The sequence below is a fragment of the Eleutherodactylus coqui genome, chromosome 1 (genome assembly GCF_035609145.1).
Source record: "Eleutherodactylus coqui strain aEleCoq1 chromosome 1, aEleCoq1.hap1, whole genome shotgun sequence".
NCBI classification, from domain to species: Eukaryota; Metazoa; Chordata; class Amphibia; order Anura; family Eleutherodactylidae; genus Eleutherodactylus; species Eleutherodactylus coqui.
Window position 1 is genome coordinate 42892621 of NC_089837.1, and position 19175 is coordinate 42911795.

General features: G+C 43.5%; 1 protein-coding gene across 1 annotated transcript in view; it reads right to left on the reverse strand.

Annotated features, from left to right (window-relative positions):
* LOC136616003 (zinc finger protein 850-like) overlaps window positions 1-19175 on the reverse strand; it is a 134465-nt gene that overhangs the window by 33684 nt on the left and 81606 nt on the right. The window contains exons 12-14 of the mRNA XM_066594195.1: window positions 15406-15585; window positions 15199-15322; window positions 8296-9525 (exon numbers count right to left, since the gene is read on the reverse strand). Of these exons, the coding sequence (XP_066450292.1) occupies window positions 8296-9525; window positions 15199-15322; window positions 15406-15585 (1534 nt within the window). The remainder of the gene's footprint in view (window positions 1-8295; window positions 9526-15198; window positions 15323-15405; window positions 15586-19175) is intronic.

Consider the following 19175-nt stretch of genomic DNA (forward strand, 5'->3'; position numbering starts at 1 on the left):
CTGACTTCATGTTAGGATGCCTTTCTCGTGACCCTCGCGTTGCATGCATTCTGGCCACGACGGATTACTGGGTGTACACACTGCTCGATCCACGGTATAAGGAGAACCTGCCCACTCTGATTCCCGAAGAGGAAAGGGGTTCGAGAGTGTTGCTATACCACAGGACCCTTGCGGACAAGCTGATGGTAAAATTCCCAGCCGACAGCGCTAGTGGCAGAAGGCGCAGTACCGAGGGCAAGGTAGCAGGGGATGTGCGTAGATCGAGCAGCATGTACATCCCAGGCAGTGCAACAGTCTTTAAGGGCCTGGCCAGCTTTATGGCTCCCCACCAAGACTGTGTCACCGCTCCCCAGTCACGGCTGAGTCGGCGGGAGCACTGTAAAAGGAGCGTGAGGGAGTACGTAGCGGATCGCACGACCATCCTTGGTGACGCCTCTGCCCCCTACAACTACTGGGTGTCGAAGCTGGACACGTGGCCTGAACTCGCGCTGTATGCCCTGGAGGTGCTTGCTTGTCCTGCGGCTAGCGTCTTGTCGGAAAGGGTGTTTAGTGCGGCTGGGGGAATCATCACAGATAAGCGTAGCCGCTTGTCAACCGACAGTGCCGACAGGCTAACACTCATCAAGATGAACAAAGGCTGGATTTCCCCAGACTTCTGTTCTCCACCAGCGGACAGCAGCGATACGTAAGCAATACGTAGGCTGCACCCGCGGATGGAAGCTACGTTCTCTCTCACCATCCAAAACGGGGACATTTCTGCTTCATCAATCTGTGTCTAATATTCCTCCTCCTCCTCCTCCTGCTCCTCCTCCTGAAACCTCACGTAATCACGCTGAACGGGCAATTTTTCTTAGGGCCACAAGGCTCAGTCAAATAATTTTTCAGAACAATTTTTAAAAGTTTCAATGCGCTTAAAAGCATTGGAACTTTAACTTGAACCAATTTTTCGTTACACTGGGCTGCCTCCAGGCCTAGTTACCACTTAAGCCACATTAACCAAAGCGATTAATGTGTTTCACCTGCCCTCTTGGCTGGCCATGGCCAATTTTTGGGATGTACATTAGTACTGTTGATACAGCAATTTTTGTGGGCCCTCGCCTACAGTGTAATCAAATTAATTTTTAGCCCACCTGCATTACAGCTGACGTAACCTCAGCTGTGTTGGGCAATGCAATGGGATATTTTTGTGTACCGCCGGTGGGTTCCAGGGAGCCACCCATGCTGTAGGTGCACACGGAGTTTTTAATACATCTGTACACTTCTAAAGAACCCCAGTCTGACTGGGGCATGCAGTGTGGGCCGAAGCCCACCTGTATTACGCACAACATTACTACCTCAGCTGTGTTGGGCAATGCAATGGGATATTTCTATGTACCGCCGGTGGCTTCCTGGCACCCACCCAGGCAGTGGGTCCACAGGGAATTATAAATGCATCTGTTTCCACTTATAAAGAAACCCAGTCTGACTGGGGCATGCAGTGTGGGCCGAAACCCACCTGCATTAACCCTTTCCAGTCCACTGTGTGACCTGTGAAGACATTAGGGTTTAAGGCTGTACAGCTCCGTTGTTGGTAGACGTCCGTCGGGGTTCTCTTACTGTATATTGCCAGCCTCTCTGCTGTCGGAGCCTATCCTACGTGTCAGCTCATGCAGTACTGGCTTTAGCCAGCATATAGCGCCGTTGTATAACGGCAGAAAAAGAGTAAGCCCCCTAGGAAAACCATATACAAATTGGATTGGAAAGGGTTAAGCACAACATTACTACCTCAGCTGTGTTGGGCAATGCAATGGGATATTTCTATGTACCGCCGGTGGCTTCCTGGCACCCACCCATGCTGTAGGTGCACACGGAGTTTTTACTACATCTGTACACTTATAAAGAACCCCAGTCAGACTGGGGCATGCAGTGTGGGCCGAAGCCCACCTGCATTAAGCACGACATTACTACCTCAGCTGTGTTGGGCAATGCAATGGGATATTTCTGTGTACCACCGGTGGGTTCCAGGGAGCCACCCATGCTGTGGGTCGACAGGGACTTCACAATAGGGAGTTGTACCTGCCTGTGTCTATGAATTAAAAAGCCCGGTCTGACTGGGGCATGCAGACACCTTGACAGAATGAATAGTGTGTGGCACATAGGTTCCCCATTGCTATGCCCACGTGTGCAGCTCCTGATGGCGGTGGCACAGGATTCTATTTCTCATTGCTTCTGTACAGCATTGTGGGCTATCGCTCCGCCACTTTTAAAGAGGGTCGCTGCCTAGCCGTGCCAACCTCTGCAGTGTGTGCCTGCGGTCCCTCGTCATGGCAGACGCAATTCTAAATAGACATGAGCGTGGTGTGGCATGAGGGCAGCTGAAGGCTGCCCAGGGACACTTTGGTGTGCGCTGTGGGGGGGAGGGGGGGCGGTTGGTCAGCATGTAACCCAGGAGAAGTGTCAGTGGAGTGTCATGCAGGCAGTGATTGTGCTTTGTTGGAGGTAGTGTGGTGCTTAGCAAAGGTATGCCATGCTAATGAGCGCTTTTCAGAAGTAAAAGTTGTTGGGAGGGGGGGGGCCCACTCTTGCCGCTATTGTGGCTTAATAGTGGGACCTGTGAACTTAGGATGCAGCCCAACATGTAGCCCCTCGCCTGCCCTATCCGTCACTGTGTCATTCCCATCACTTTCCTGAATTGCCCAGATTTTCACACATGAAAACCTTAGCGAGCATCGGCGAAATACAAAAATGTTCTGGTCGCCCATTGACTTCAATGGGGTTCGTTGTTCGAAACGAACCCTCGAGCATCACGGGAAGTTCGTTACGAATAACGAACACCCGAACATTTTGGTGTTCGCTCATCTCTAATCAAAACCTTAAAAAAAACTATATAAATTTGGTAACAACGTAAATCGGACTGACCTGCTGAATTGATTTAACATAAAATCTTTGTCATTAACACCACCCCTAGAAGAAGTTGTAGTTTTGCTACAAAACTCGGCATGCAGTTACATCTCAGGCAAATATGCAAATGATTAGAATTGTGACGTGATTAGATGAACGGTCTTGCCACCTGAGGTACTTTGGGACCTTTGAAACAGGCTATGTGCAGATTTTGATGTGAAATTGGAAATGGCTGAAAACCTGCCTTCAATTCTGTATGAAAATCTGCATTAGGGCTTGCTGATTTTGATGGAACATTCTACAGCTGCGAATTTGCTTCATTGTGCACTCTAATTCCATCCCATATGAAAGTTCCCCAACCTGCATGTAAACATTCAGATCGCTTCTGCTTCTTTAGGTGCATCTTGCAGAAATATTATGCATTTGTGAAAGGTCCCTAAAGAAGCAATAATGTATTTAGGGCTTCAGGCATAGATCTGTCAGGTGAGATGTTTGTGTGAGAGTTATGATGGATCTTACCAGCTCTTCAAAAAGTCAGTGACCTAGCTGCATGCAGGCTTCCTTTTTGCGGCATGCATTGTATAGTTCGCTGGGACATTTAACATCCTGTATAGAGTTGAGCGATCGTACTCTTCCGAGCTTGATGCTCATTCAAGTATTAGCATACTCGATGGTGCTCACTACTCGAGCGAGCATCACGCTGTGTTCGACTCCGCCTGAGTTTTGGCCCCTCCCCGCCGCTGACGTGTCAGATTTGATCCCTCCCCGCTGCGAGAGAGAGGTAGAGGGAGAGAGAGAACACAGAGAAAAAGAAAAAAAAAGTTCGGCAACCGGCGGGTCCCATACAAAAATGCTCGAGTCTCCTATTGAAGTCAATGGGGTTCGTTACTCGAATAGAGCTCTCGAATTTTACAAAAAGCTCGACTCGAATAACGAGGACCCGAGCATTTTGGTGCTCGCTCATCTCTAATCCTGTACAATGCATTATTAAAACTTTTTAACTTATTTAGGTAGGTAGAAATGAGAAGAAAGGGCAAGTTCGCCACTTTTGGGGGGTAAGGAGGGGCTTAATTTTTACAATGATGCGTTATCTTTATTTTGTGACTTAGTATGATTATGACAATACTAAACTTATATAGCTTTTTATGTTGTACGAATGTAAAAAATATCTTTAAAAATAAATATTTCCTGTTGCCATATTTTTACCTCATTTTTTCATTTTTCCATTTAAGCAGCTATGTGAGGGCTACTCCTTTTGCCGGGTGACTTGTCATTTTTTTGGTACCATTTTGGGGAACAGCTTTTTGATGCTTTTCATTTAATTTTGTTTTCTTGAAGATGGGGTGACCAAAAAAAGAGCAAATCTAGCATGATATATTTTTTTCTAATGATGTACTGATAAAATAATGTGATATTTCAATCAACAGGACTTTTACTGATGCAATTATACCAATTATTATTTGTTTTAATACAGCGATTGGGAAAAGGTAGGGGGTTATATTTTTTATATGTGCCATAAAAAATCTATTATTTTTTACTTTTTGTTTTGTTTATGGGAATTGAACTGTTGATTGTCTGATCCCATGTGCAATATACTGCAATACTTCAGTATTACAGCATATATTTTTACAAGCATCCTATAGCCTTAATAGAAAGGAATCCATGACAGGTCTGGGGACCTTCATAAAAAAAAAAAAAAATCAAATCATGGTATTTGTATAGCGCCAACTTATTCCGCAGCGCTTTCAGGTAATTATTATTTATTACCCCCCACCAAGCTGGGTTCTCATTTTACCGACCTCGGAAGGATGGAAGGCTGAGTCGACCTTGAGCCGGCTACCTGATTCATGCGGGGATCGAACTTGCAACCTTCAGGTCGTAGGCAAGAGCTTACACTCTGCACCACACGAGGCTCATAAGGCCCCAGGCTGCCAGGTTAACCAAACAGCAGCCCACAATCTCATCACAGGTGGGTCGTTCAGGTGACAGATGCCCGTGTTGTGCCATTTAAATGCAACTGCTAGAGCTGATAGCGTCGTCTAAAAAGGGTTAACAGAGGGATCACAGTTATCTCTGAGCACTGCTGTTGCAGCCGGGTGTCAGATGTCAAAAACAACCACACATAGAGTTGGCTTGGCTCCCAAAAATCGCTCTATGCAATGACATCTGGCATCCAGTATACATGTACGCCAGATGTTGGGAGGGGGTTTAAAAAAAAAAGTACATTAAGTTTAAAACAAAGTCAGATGAAAAGATGAGTTGCTTTATACAGCAGTCCCGCAATATACAGCATTAATTAGTTCTGAGACGACCATTGTACGTTAAAAATATTATATTTTGAAACCATAACTTTATGGAAAACTGGTAACTGGTTCTGAAGCCTTTAAAATGTTAATCAGAAATAATACAAAATGGTGATTACATAAAAATAAGCAGATAACGAATACAGATAAAGCAAGTCCTTAAATATAAAAGTCAGAAAGGGCTGCTGGAGAATGTAAATCACTTACTACTAGTATGATGAGGACAGGAGCTTCAGAGTCATGTACAGTATACACAGCATGCCCAAACATAAAATAGAGACGACCTCAGGCAACTCATCCAAGGAGATAGCACCATAGCGCATGTAGCAGCACATGCAGCACTGTATTGTGCTGTATAGCAGCCCTACTGAACCGCCAATCAGTGCTGGGACTGCAGTAATACAGAGATTTAACCAGTGAAATGTTCATGCCGATTGGCTGCATTTTTCAGCAAAGAGCATATGCCGCCGATTCGGCCATTGTCTGGTGAACAGACGCAGCCATACATATCTTAGTCCATATTGGATGTCACAGTCTTTCAAACTGGCCATTACATGTTCAATGGCATGAGGTGATGGACAAAAACTTTCTGAGAATGTTCTTCTAAAGGTGAAGATCTTTTTTGGATGAAAGATCTTTTATCAGATTATCCAACAAAAAATGCGTCCAACTTCTTTAGACGAAGGATTTCCTTGGTCAACTGACGAACATCCAGATGAACTTCAGTCTAATGGGTATAGGCACCTTAATTCCACACAGAAAAAGTGCTTTCAGTCTGTTTTATGATTTTGCATAACCTGATGTGTTAATTATTTTTTTACTCCATCTTCCCCCTTACATGACATCACCCAATTGGAGGTGCTCCCCACCTTATGTCCAGCAACTGCAAGAAATACTGGACACAATACTGCATTTGGAAACAACAAAATCCTTATATACTATCCATTCTTGGATTTCTGTAGGACGATTTGGACAAAGTTCAAGTTGCAACCCTATCAGTTTCTTTGGTACTCCTCTTTCGGAAGATAGACTGATTAGTAGATTTATTAAGGCAGCTAACAGAATAAGGCATACCTTAAAGATATATATTGCCCCATGGGACCTAAATATGACTTCACTAGGATTAAAGGGATTCAGTGATCAGATTCACGCTGCCTGGACTACAGGCAGCATGAAGCCGAGAGACAGAAGCTTATCACCCACACAAGTACCTTATTCTGATACACTGTGGCATTTTAGAGTAAATGCACTTTGAAGTTAGACTTGAAGCTGTACTCTGAGTCACGGGAGTGGACCGCTCTGGCCTCTCCCCACCTGTCATATGAAGACTGACACCTTTTTTTCTGTTTGTGTATAGAGCAAGAGGTGCCAGTCTCCATTAAGTGGGTGAGGAGAGGCTGGGACAGACCGGCCCCATGACTTGGAGTCAAACTTCAAAATGCATTTATTCCAAAACAACACAGCTTTTCAGAAGAAGGCACTTACGGGAGTGATAGGCTTCTGTGTCTCTGGTACATGCTGCCCTTGGTTCGGGCAGCATGAATCTGATGACAGATTCCCTTCTCCGTTTGATGCAATAGAGGAAGCCACTATTAAGCATTTATCCTGGAAGATGATTTTCTTAGTAGCCATTCCTATGGCCCATAGAATGGGTGCAATACAAGCTTTTTCTATCAAAGAACAGTCTATGAAACTTCTAGATGAAAAAAAAATCATCCTAGCTCTAGCTCTATCCTCTCTTCCAAAAGTGGTGTTGGATTTTCATTTAAATCAGATCATCTTTCCCTCATTTTACAGCAGCGCAAAAACCAAAAGCAAAGAAAGTATTTCAAACACAAGATGTTAGATGACCAATTTTACAATAACTGGCACCTATAGAGCCATGGAGAAAAGATGGCAACTTGTTCATTCCGTTGGGTGGGAAAAACAAGGTGAAGAAAGTTTCTATGAGGACGAGTTAAAAGTTATCCACGCTCCAGCTATATTCCAACTCCTAATGGCCGCACTGTCTTATTAACACTTTCCATTGTAGGTTGCTGTTTCCCCAGTCACTGCTGTGTAGGTTGCAACATGTTATGTCAGTTAAGTTGTAACTACAGCGCAAGAAAAACCAGCTGCCCCAATTGTGATTTGCATGAAAAAAGAGCAGAGTGCAAATCAGCCTTAGCTCTGCCTATGCAATAATACATGACAGATTTGGGTTTCAAAAGGTTTGTGCAAGATGGGTTACCAAAACAACACCATGTTAAAGCATTCTCCCTATTGTCCTAATCTAGCGTCATTGGACTATCACCTGTTTGGTCCCCTGAAAGAAGGCCTAAGAGGATAAAAAAATCACATCTGATGTACAGGTGAAGACAGGGGTGCATTTGTGGCTCACGGCTCAGCCTAAAACATTTTTAATGAGGGAACACAAATGCTTGTTGACAAATAGACAAAGTATATTGAAAAGCAGGGAGATCATGCTGAAAATTAATGTATTTTTCTTTTTTGAAAGTTGATTAAAATAAATTCTACAGCCAGAATGCGGGTAATTTTTGAAGTATCATCCACAATAGTGGTCTCTTCTACCTGAGCTGATGGAGCAAATGTATCTCTCCAACAGATTTGCAGGGCTGTGACCTGGGCCAATCCAAATCCTTTCATCAAGCACTATAGATTAGACATGATGGCCAACAGAGATATGGCCTTCAGCCAAAAGCCCTGCAGGCAATTGTTCTCCACTCATTTGTTATATCTCCAATTAGGTGCTGTCATGAAGAGGGGGCGAAGTGAAAATCAGGAATTATCCTTTCTGTTGGTTTTCACAAGCCCTTCACAACAACATTCCTAGTTCCTTTCCGCTTGTTCTCATCAATGAAACTAGAAATGAAGAGGTGTTACATAGATCCAGTGTAGTAATTTTAAAAACACTGGAGACTGTATTGGATAGGTGCTACTTAAACTCTCCATGTTCCTGTAGCTACAGAAGGTGGGGAGAAAAGTCTAACCGGGTGCCATCATGAAGGGCTAGTTAAAACAGAATTAACAGGATAATTCCCCTTTTCAACATTTCCCATGTATCTTTTAATAATTAGCTGTCCTTGTAAAATTTTTCCACATATACAACCTCAAAACGGCTTCCCCAATGTGTGATGTCCCTGATGATCTCTACATTTGTCATGAGTAGTAAAACATTTCCTGCATTCTGAACATGAAAATGTCTTCTCCCCTGTATGACTTCGCTCATGTCTACCAAGATGTGATTTATATGTAAAGCATTTACCACATTCTGGACATGAATATGGCTTCTCCCCTGTGTGAATTCTATTGTGTGCAATAAGATGCGATTTATGTGTAAAGCGTTTCCCACATTCTGAACATGAAAACGGCTTCTCTCCCGTGTGACTTCTCTGATGTCTAACAAGATCAGATTTCAGCATAAAACATTTACCACATTCTGTACATGGAAACGGCCTCTCTCCTGTATGAATTCTCTGATGTTTAACAAGATCTGATTTTAGCATAAAACATTTCCCACATTCTAAACATGAAAACGGCTTCTCTCCCGTGTGACGTCTCTCGTGTATAACAAGTAGTGATTTATATGCAAAACATTTCCCACATTCTAAACATGAAAACGGCTTCTCTCCTGTGTGACTTCTCTCGTGTATAACAAGAAGTGATTTATATGCAAAACATTTCCCACATTCTAAACATGAAAATGGCTTCTCTCCTGTGTGAATTCTCTCATGTATAACAAGAAGTGATTTATATTCAAAACATTTCCCACAGTACGAACACGAAAATGGCTTCGCCCCTGTGTGAATTATTGTGTGTGTAAAAATACCTGAACTTTGTGAAAACTGGTTTCCACGCTGAAATATTTCACCCCCTGTGTAACTTCTACTTGTTTCAACAATTGATTGATCAGTAGAAGGTTCCTCACGATTATGGGAACTATATAATAGATCTGTACTGTCAAGAAGTGGATGTGCATGAAAGGTAATGAGGTTTTCTCCTGAAGAGTGACACACAATATTTTCTTCTTCTTCTACTTTAAAATTTGTCGATGACATGAAGATTCCATCAGAGTTCTCACTGGGATGATAGGATAGATCTGTGCTGTGATGTCCTGGATGTGTATGATGAGTAATTAGGTTTTCACCTGAAGAGTGACAAACAATATCTTCATGTTCTACTTTGCAGATCCCATTAGAGCGCTCATTGGGACCATAGGAAAGATCTGTACTGTGATGTCCTGGATGTGTATGGAAGGCAATCCGATTTTCTCCTGATGAGTGGCAAACAATATCTTCATCTTCTACTTTAAAGATCCTGTCAGAGTTCACACTGGGATTTTCTGTTAGAAATAAAAATAGACATAGGGACTAGAGATGAGCGAGCATACTCGGTTCGGGTGTTTTTGCACTCAAGCACCGCTTTTTACGAGTAACTGACTACTTGGACGAAAAGATTCGGGGGGCGGCGGGGGTGAACGGGGGGTTGCAGAGGGGAGTGGGGGGGGGGGAGAGAGAGAGAGCTCCCCCCTGTTCCCCACTGCTTACCCCCGCTCCACCACGCTGCCCCCCGGCGCCCCCCCGAATCTTTTCGTCCGACTAGTCAGTTACTCGGAAAAAGCGGTGCTCGAGTGCAAAAACACCCGAACCGAGTACGCTCACTCATCTCTAATAGGGACCTTTCATACGGGACGGAATTACAGCGCAGGAATTAGTTAAATCTGCAGCAGGGGAATTCCACACCAAATCTACAGGTCTAACTGCGGATTTTGGTGCAGAATATACTGCGGCCTGCGGTGCGTCGTGCGGCCTATTCCATCCTGTGTGAAAGGTCCCTTAATGATCTTTTGAAATCACAAAAGTAGCAGGATTTATAATATTTCCATTAGGGCTTTTACCCACTAGCGATATTTTTCCCTGCGATGCGACAGCGACGATTATGAAAACAGTGATTTTCAATGTTTTTATACTCATTTGCTGTTTTTCACTCAATGAATTCATCAATTCAGCTATTCATCAATAAATAGCTAAGCGCTGCCTGTAATTGGCTGAGCGCTGAGCCGGAGGATGCGCCTAAGCGTCGGAGGGGTGAGTATTTAATTCTTTTTTTTCCACCACTTAGGAATGATTTTCAGGAAAGGGCTTATATTTCAATCCCTTCCCTGAAAATCATGCTGCGGGGGTTGCCCACAACCCACTGCTTTCAATGGGGTCGGCAGCAGCAGCGCTGACCCTATTGAAAGCAATGGTATAATATCGCTGACAGCTGTGGCAGAGGATTTCTTCATCCCCAAGGTCCCCCTGTCACAGCTGTGGCAGAAGTCAACGATATACTCCCTATGTTTTCAATGCGGCTGGCGCTGCTGCCGCTGGCCCCATAGAGAACACAGAGCGATATTGCAGCATTTTTCTTGCGCCGCGAGGCGAGTGTTTCCACTTGCTCTCGCAGCGCACGAAAAAATAGACGCTAGTGGGTAAAAGCCCTTAGGGTGAAAATAAAGTTTTTTGTTTTCCAGACAGTTTGATTTGTGGTTTGTGATGAAATTTTTGAGCCAAAGCCAGAAGTGGTTCTAGCAGTAAAAAGTCCTTTCTTTATCATTTGCATTTTTTTAATCTACTCTTGTTTGCTGCTCAAAAACTGACAAAATGTGTGATTCCAGCATTTTAAATCTTTCTATGAGAGCAATTTCATACTTTATATATTTGTACATTTTAAAGACAACGTACCACACAATGCCTCCCTATTTTATTTTAAAAATCAATATCCCCACACGAAATACTAAAACTAATTTGCATCAAGTGAAGATTATGTCCCCCTGATTGAACAAGTGAAGATAACCTTGTAACTAGAGATGAGCGAACGTACTCGTTCTTTTCACCCGAGTAGTCAGTTACTCGAAAATCGCGGTGCTCGATTGCGAAATCGACCTTAACGAGTACGTTCGCTCATCTCTACTTGTAACCCAAACCCCACTAACCCTAAACCCCCAGGACTCACTTTTAGACTTTAAAGTGGGATTGGAAGGATAAAAACAGGAGTAGAATAAAATCTATGAGATTCTGGACTATTATTATTATATTTTCTCTAGCGTTCAGGCTGCTTGGTACAAGCGTATTGAGCGAAATATCCAGTTTTTTTTTTAATTAAGTCTTGAAAAATGGCCCTGTGCTACTTTCTCCAGTAGGCTGATGTGCATCAAAGAGAGAGCCTTATTGTGCTCACTGGAAAAGTCTTGGGATACGTTGTGTTTTTTGAATCCAATTAAAATATTAAAACAATGTTTATTTTTTCTAGTCATAAGAGCATTGATAGTCCTCCTGCTATACTTGAGGCCACACAGACACTCTAAGAGATAAATGATATAACTTGGAACAGAATTAAAAAATTATATCAGATAGATCAGTCCATTCTCGCTCACTAGAAGAAAAATTATTTCCTTCCATGATAGATATTAAAACAGCACTTACAATTCCGAACCTCACAGTTAAAAAAAAGCCCTTTAAAATCTCAGATTTTATGATTGTGAGGACAAGTAGGAGCTAAAATGTTCTTTAAGGTTCTATTTTAACGGAAAAATCACTATTGTTTTTTGGAAATATCATTGGTGAGGAAAGGGTCCCCTGTAGAGATGAGCGAGTATACTCGCTAAAGGCAATTGCTCGAGCGAGCATTGCCCTTAGCGAGAACCTGCCCGCTCGAGACCAAAGGTTCGGGTGCCGGCGGCGGGCAGGGAGCTGTGGGGGAGAGCGGGGCGAAACGGAGGGGAGATCTCTCTCTCCCTCTCTCCCCCCCCCCCCCCCCCCGCTCCCTCCTGCTGACTGCCGCTACTCACCGCTCCCCAATGCCGGCACCCGAACCTTTGGTCTCGAGCGGGCAGGTACTCGCTAAAGGCAATGCTTGCCTTTAGCAAGTATACTCGCTCATCTCTAGTCCCCTGTCATCAAAATTTTTTGGATGCCTTGAAATGATAGTTTTGAATTGTGAATTCTGAGAGTTAAAATGAGTGATGATTAGGGCTTTAAAAGGTATTTTTCTTCTTTCATCGTGGTAGACAGGCATGTGATTTGTCCATGTCTTAAAACTCTGAAGTAGGAGGAGTCTACTATTTCTTTGGCGTAACCCATTTCGATAAATGTTACTTTAAAATGTCTGATTGTTCAACAAAAACCTTAACAGTTTCTCCCGATTCTTCTGAACTGTCCATATGGGATATAATTAACCTTCCATTTCTTAGCATGGCAGCTTGAGAATTAGAGATAACTGTGTCAACAGTTTAGAAAATCGTTCTAGTGTAGATAGTATTAATAACTCCAGGTCTTGGAAGACTTCTACTTCTCGAGTCATAGGTACCAGTAAATTCTAACCCCTACTGATTTTGGTTAAGAATATTAACAAATGTTTTCAAGTCTACCAAGGTACCATCCTAAATTATTAAAATATCACCATACATAAATTTGCATAACTTGGGGCAAATTTCGTCCCCATTGCGGTACCCTTTGTCTATAAAAAAAAATTGATTATTAAAAACAACATGTTATTGTGTAAAATAAAATCAATTGCTTCTAAAATAAATGTTCCTCAGTGTTATGGCATCACATGGTTCTGATCTAAAGCATGTTTAATCGCTTGGACCCCCAAGGAGTGGAGGATATTTGTATATACCAAACAACTCCCTACACCGGAAACCATCAGAGATAAGGTATGCTGTAAGATATGTGAAGCATCTCTTTAGATGATGGTCCATTTATTCAGAAAGCCCACTGGTTATAGTGCCCACCCCAAGGGATAATGGGTCGTCCTGGCAGGTTAGAGATATTTTTGTGTATTTTGGAGAAAAAAAGAAAAATAAGGCACTTCTGGGTTAGTGATGCAAATGAAATCTTTCCCATTCTCGGACAGACAATTTGGAGTAAATGCTTTATCCACTAGGCCATGGAGCGAGCTATGATCATAGGTATTAGGTTGCTATCTAGTTTTTTTTAAAGTTTTTTTTATAGTGGTCAATCTCACCCAAGATCCTCAGTGCTTCAGCATCGTAGAAGTCTCTATCTATGAGGACTGTGCCTCCACCTTTATCAGAACTCACATGGGCATATGTGTCCTGTGTGTACGTTTCACTTGTATGATATGCAGTGCTAAAAGCCAAATTATATCTATTGGGCCTCTCGCACCTGTGTATTACGTGTGTAAAAAAAGAAAACAGGATGGCTATGGGGACTTAATATACTCAGCAAATACAGATGTACATGTGTATTTGCTGTGTACTATATATTTTTTTTGCGTGAAAAATACGCACGTAATACACAGGACACATACGCCTGTGTGAGGGAGCCCTAACTGTTTATGCTAATGGATTTCGTTATCACTAAAAATATTGGTCAGGGTACATATACATCATTTGTGTCAAGTGAAATTTATGTCCTAGGGGATCATGATCTTCACTTGATCCAAAAATTGTAAATATGACACTCTAAAGAATAAATCACATAAATGACCTAACGCCACACTGGAGTGCAGTCTAGCATATCCTGCTCCTTCCCAAAAGCCCCTATTTAAAAAAGGGAAAGTGCTATTTTAATCAAAATGCACAATTTACTGCATTAGTAAAATAGTTATTGAGTGAAAGTGGCTTTATTAATGCAGTAAATAGCACTCTCGCAGGAAGCTGGATCAGCTACATACTGGTTTACTGCACCTTTTAAAAGGGGAACCCGTTGGCATGTTTGAAACTCTGTTATGGGGCTTAAAGGGGTTCTGACATGAATAATGTTTTTATGCGTTAGCAGCCATTGTTCCCTGGTCTGCCTATAGGACACAGGGAACCCACGATTTAATGGCTGTTAAAGCATAAAAACATGATACTTACCTTGTCTCCTGTTGTTGTTGACATCTGGGGGGGGGGTCATCTCCCGGCAGGCGCTGTTCTTCCTCTTCTTCCTCCACAAGCCGTGCCGCTGCGGGATCGCGCGCATGCGCAGTGGAGAGGTGCCCTCTGACAGGAGTCAGGACGGGCCGCGTCTCCACTGCGCATGCGCAGAATCTCGGAGTTCAGCCAGGATGGACGGGCCGCCCACAGCAAGCATTGCTTGTGACGTGTTTGCTGTGGGCGGCCCGTCCGTTCACCTCGGAAGTGGCTGACGGACGGAGCAGAGCAGGAAGCGGTCATTTTGACCGCTCCTGCTCTGCTTCTACAAGCCACAGAAGAAGATGCCGGCTGGAAGGGACATGCCTGGCGATCGGTCCTGGCCAGGCAAGGTGAGTACAATTTTTTTTTTTTTCTAGTGTCAGAACCCCTTTAAGGATGAGGGAACAGGTGGTCCAGGAGGCTGTGTCTCATATTCACCCTTGTTCCAATGATAAGTCAATGCACGCACACAACTTGACTGTTTTCAGATGGATCTGTGTTCGCGCACTCCAATGGAGATGAACAAACAAACAGCTATCGGAAGAGTCAAGCTCTGTGCACACATGGACTTCTCGGAGGCACTGGAAGCAGGAGACCCGGTGAGTATGAGACATAACTCCCTGGACTCCCGTTACCCCACCTTTGAGCCGCATAACTTGGTTTACGTTGTTCAAATATGCTGACAAGTTTCCTTTAAAAAGATGTATTGGCAAGAGACTATTAGCTTTTAATATGGATAGTGACACAATAGATTGTCTTTAAAGCTGGACGACCTGTCCTAACCATAAAGAAGAACAGTAATAAAACCATGGCGCTCCCATTTATTTCAATGGGAGTGATGCTGGTACTTTTACTTTCTGCCCTGACAGAGGGACAGATGGTTACCTGGTGGACAGGATCACTAGGGGCGGGTCCCCATCAATGAATTACTGAGGAACTAGAATACTATTTCAACTTCAGACCATTAGAAGCATGAACTTTTCAGCCCAATTTTTTCTGGTGAAACGTACGTGTAATAGTCTGAGAAAGACCGTGTGTGCATATTATATAAATAAAAAACTTAGTTATGCTAAATTACAGATAGAAAGATATAGAGTGATCTTTTCTTACCTTGTGATATAGGGGGCTCATAGTTTTTCATCAAGGCATCCTCGTACAGATCCTTGTGTCCTTCTAAATACTCCCACTCCTCCATGGAGAAATGAATAGTGACATCCTGGCACCTTAAAGGAACCTGACAACACAATGATACCGTCATTACCCAGACACCTCTAGTGCTGTTATTGTATAATTACCCGGCATTCCCAGCAGTGTCACCTCTCCAGTCAGTAGCTCAGTGATCTTGTTGGTGAGTTCTAGGATCTTCTGCTCATGTATCGGTAAGTGAGGGTTAGGCTCTGTGATGGGGCTCTGGCGCCTGCTCCATCCTCCTGACTCATGGAGATGGCTGTTGCGCGTTGTACCGTCACCCGATGTCTTTTTCACTATTGTGTAATCCTGCGTATAGAGACATGCAGAAAACTGAACCCAGTATTCATCCCTGAGTAGAAAGTGAGAGATTGTGTTCTTGCTGTATAGAGGTCTAATGAGATCACATTTGAAATACTGTGTTCACTTCTGGAGATCTCACCTACTAAAATACCTTGATAAAATAGACCAGGTCCACAGATGGGTTACAAAAATGGTGAAAGGTCTTAAACAAAGAACTGACAAAGTGTAATCCGACTTCAAGCTGGTCAACTGATGGAAGCAGCATATGGCAATGGCACTCAATACTGGCTCAGCCCTATATAGTCTCTAGTAATCACACTTCTCATGCATTACTCATTGTGGGAAACTCCTGCTTTAACTAGGACAGAGGTAAACAACTAAGTAAGAATACAACTACCACCAGTAACCATGGTACATAGCTTGAGACGCGCAGGGAAAAACAGAAGACCAAGGTCCAGGACTGATTCCAACAACCATCAGATGAAGACTGAGAATAATCAGCAAAGGTCCACAGCCAAGACAGGAATAAAAGTCCTCCCTAACTGCTCAGCAGGTGCAACAGGTAGCAGAACACTCCCATAGACACTTCCACCAGTGCTAGAGGAAGCTGGGAGGAAAGTCCAAAACAGCACTAGCATAAACCAGACCCCAGTGAACAAAAACCAAAACCTGCCACAGCACACAACCACAGTAAGGAGTAGTTACATTTAGGGCTCATTCACACGGGTGTATGCAGTTTCAGTCTGTGAAATACTCAGCGTTTTCACGGACCAAAATAGCATATTTACAGCATAAACCAGACCTCTGTAAATGAAAATCAAAACCTGCCGCAACAGCACCTCACCTTCTAGAAAGGGCTATTTGGATTACGTCTATGAAAATTCATAAGTAGATGACCAACATTGACATCTGTGATCGGAACCCATGTCATTTCTTCCTTCCCGTAACCATGCCAATACACTAAGTAATGTAACGAATTCCTCACTCAACAAGAGTCCACAATGCGGCTCACCTCAAATTGAAGATCCCCATCAACCATTACTGGGACAGGAGGGGGTCAAGCAATTTCCTGTATTGACATACTTTTTAAACAAAGATTTATGAAACACATCTGTAATCTGCAAAAAGCTGGGAATCTCCAATCAAAAGGATATAGAATTCATTCTTTCCATGATTTTCAAAAGACCAATTAACTGTGGACCCATTTTGAAAGACTGTTTGAGTTTGATGTTTTTAGTTGATAACCAAACCGAATGTCCCACCAAGAAATTAAAGGGGTTGTCCCGCGAAAGCAAGTGGGGTTCAGCACTTCTGTATGGCCATATAAATGCACTTTGTAATATACATCGTGCATTAAATATTGGCCATACAGAAGTTATATACTTACCCTCTCCGGTGTTGGCGTCCCCGTCTCCATGGCGCCGACCGAAGCCTTCTTCTGTCTGGATTAGACGCACTTGGGTTGTCTGCCCTCTTCTGTCCCGCTCCAGCGTGCTCGCGCCGCACAGGTCTTCTGCGCATGCGCAGAAGACTTGTGTGGCGCGAGCACGACGGAGCGGCCCCTTCAGTGGGACAGAAGAAGCAGACAGCGCAAGCGCGTCTAATCCAGGCAGAAGAAGGCTTCGGTCAGCGCCATGGAGACGGGGACGCCAACACCGGAGGGGGTAAGTATAGAACTTCTGTATGGCCAATATTTAATGCACGATCTATATTACAAAGTGCATTTATATGGCCATACAGAAGTGCTTAACCCCACTTGCTTTCGCGGGACAACCCCTTTAACCCCCTCAGACTGCCTGCTATCCGTCACCCAATTGTAATTTTGTGCCAACCTCCTAAGGTTTTTCTGGATTTCATCCCAAGCTGCCTTAATATTAGAAGAGAATTTATTCCACTCCTGGACTCTCTGAAATGGTTTTAGAAGGACATTCATAATTGCAAAAGAAAATTGATGTGCCTGTAGACTCTAATGATCTATTATTTAGAACAAACTCTGCTGAAGGTAAAAACTCTGACAAATCCTGCTGATTATCCAAAACATATCACAAGTACTGTTTCAAACTTTGATTACATCTACCGTCTGTCAATTAGTCTGAGGATGGCCATTAAGAGTACACAAAAACCTGGAAACAAACTGGACCTCTCGGTTGGAGACGATATTAATAGGTAACCTCTGTAGTCTCTTGATATGAGAAACAAACAATTTTGCCAAAGTTTTAGCATTAGGGAGACTGTGCAGAGCCACGAAATTGCACACCTTGCTGAAACAATCAACAACAAATCAGATGATCATGTTACGCTCAGAAAGTAGTAAATCTGTAATGAAATCTATGGACAAATGAGTCCAAGGTTTCACAGTAGAGATGAGCGAGTATACTCGCTAAGGCACATTACTAGAGCGAGTAGTGCCTTAGCCGAGTATCTCCCCGCTCGTCTCTAAAGATTCGGGGGCCAGCGGAAAGCGGGGAGAGGCGGGGGAGAGCGGGGAGGAACAGAGGGGAGATCTCTCTCTCCCTCTCTCCCCCCGGCTCCCCGCCGCAACTCACCTGTCACCCGCGCCGGCCTCCGAATCTTTAGAGACGAGCGGGGAGATACTCGGCTAAGGCACTACTCGCTCGAGTAATGTGCCTTAGCGAGTATACTCGCTCATCTCTATTTCACAGGTATCAGTAAAGGTAACAATCTTCTCGGCTGGGACATTACAAGGCGATTAACTTCTGGCACAAACCTCACTCGCGGAAACAAAACTAAATACATCACTATGTAAAATGGCCACCAAAAGTTCTCGTAAATAGTTTCAGAATGTTATTAATCATAGTATGACCTGGCAGAAACGAACTGTGCACCTCCGAAAGAACTTGTAGTCTTAAATGCAGAGGAATAAAAAGCTTTCCCTCAGGTAAATCTTGTGCCTTAAGAATTTATCCCTCCAAATCTCATGACATCGCCGAAACGACTAAATCTCCACAAAGTAAAAAAGAGAAAAAAACAATAACCACCATTGCTGCCTTGGATTAAGACTCTTAGCTGATTCGATGTATATCAGATTTTTGTGGTCAGTGAAGGCCATCACTTTGTGTTGGGCGCCTTTGAGAAGATGGTGCCACTCCTCCAAGGCCAACCAAATAGCTAACAGTTTTCTGTCGCCTGTCATAGTTTTGTCACTTAATCTAACACAAAACTGACTTCGTAGTGCAGGATCCTTCCATTGAGTCTCAATTGCCCAGCGATGAAACGCTACACAAAACTCATCAAGGCAAGACCTGCCCTGACGCAGACCTGAGAGTTTACCTTCGACTAGAGACACCCTATCAGGATCACCATAGATCAAACCCAAAGCAGAAATTAAATTATCCACAGAAGATAAAGCCTCAGAAGTGGGTGGTAAGGAAAAGCCACAGGCCTGAGGGTCTCCCTGCAATCTGGAATTAACAATTCTGACCCTCTGAGACTCTTCCTTGTGAGGATATGGGGTGCAATTTAAAATATAAGCTGTCAGACTTATGTACATAAAAAATATGTAGGTAAAACAGAGCGCAAATAGTGTGAATGAGGCTTGTAACCGGCTCTTTGAAGGCAACCATAATGCTCATGTG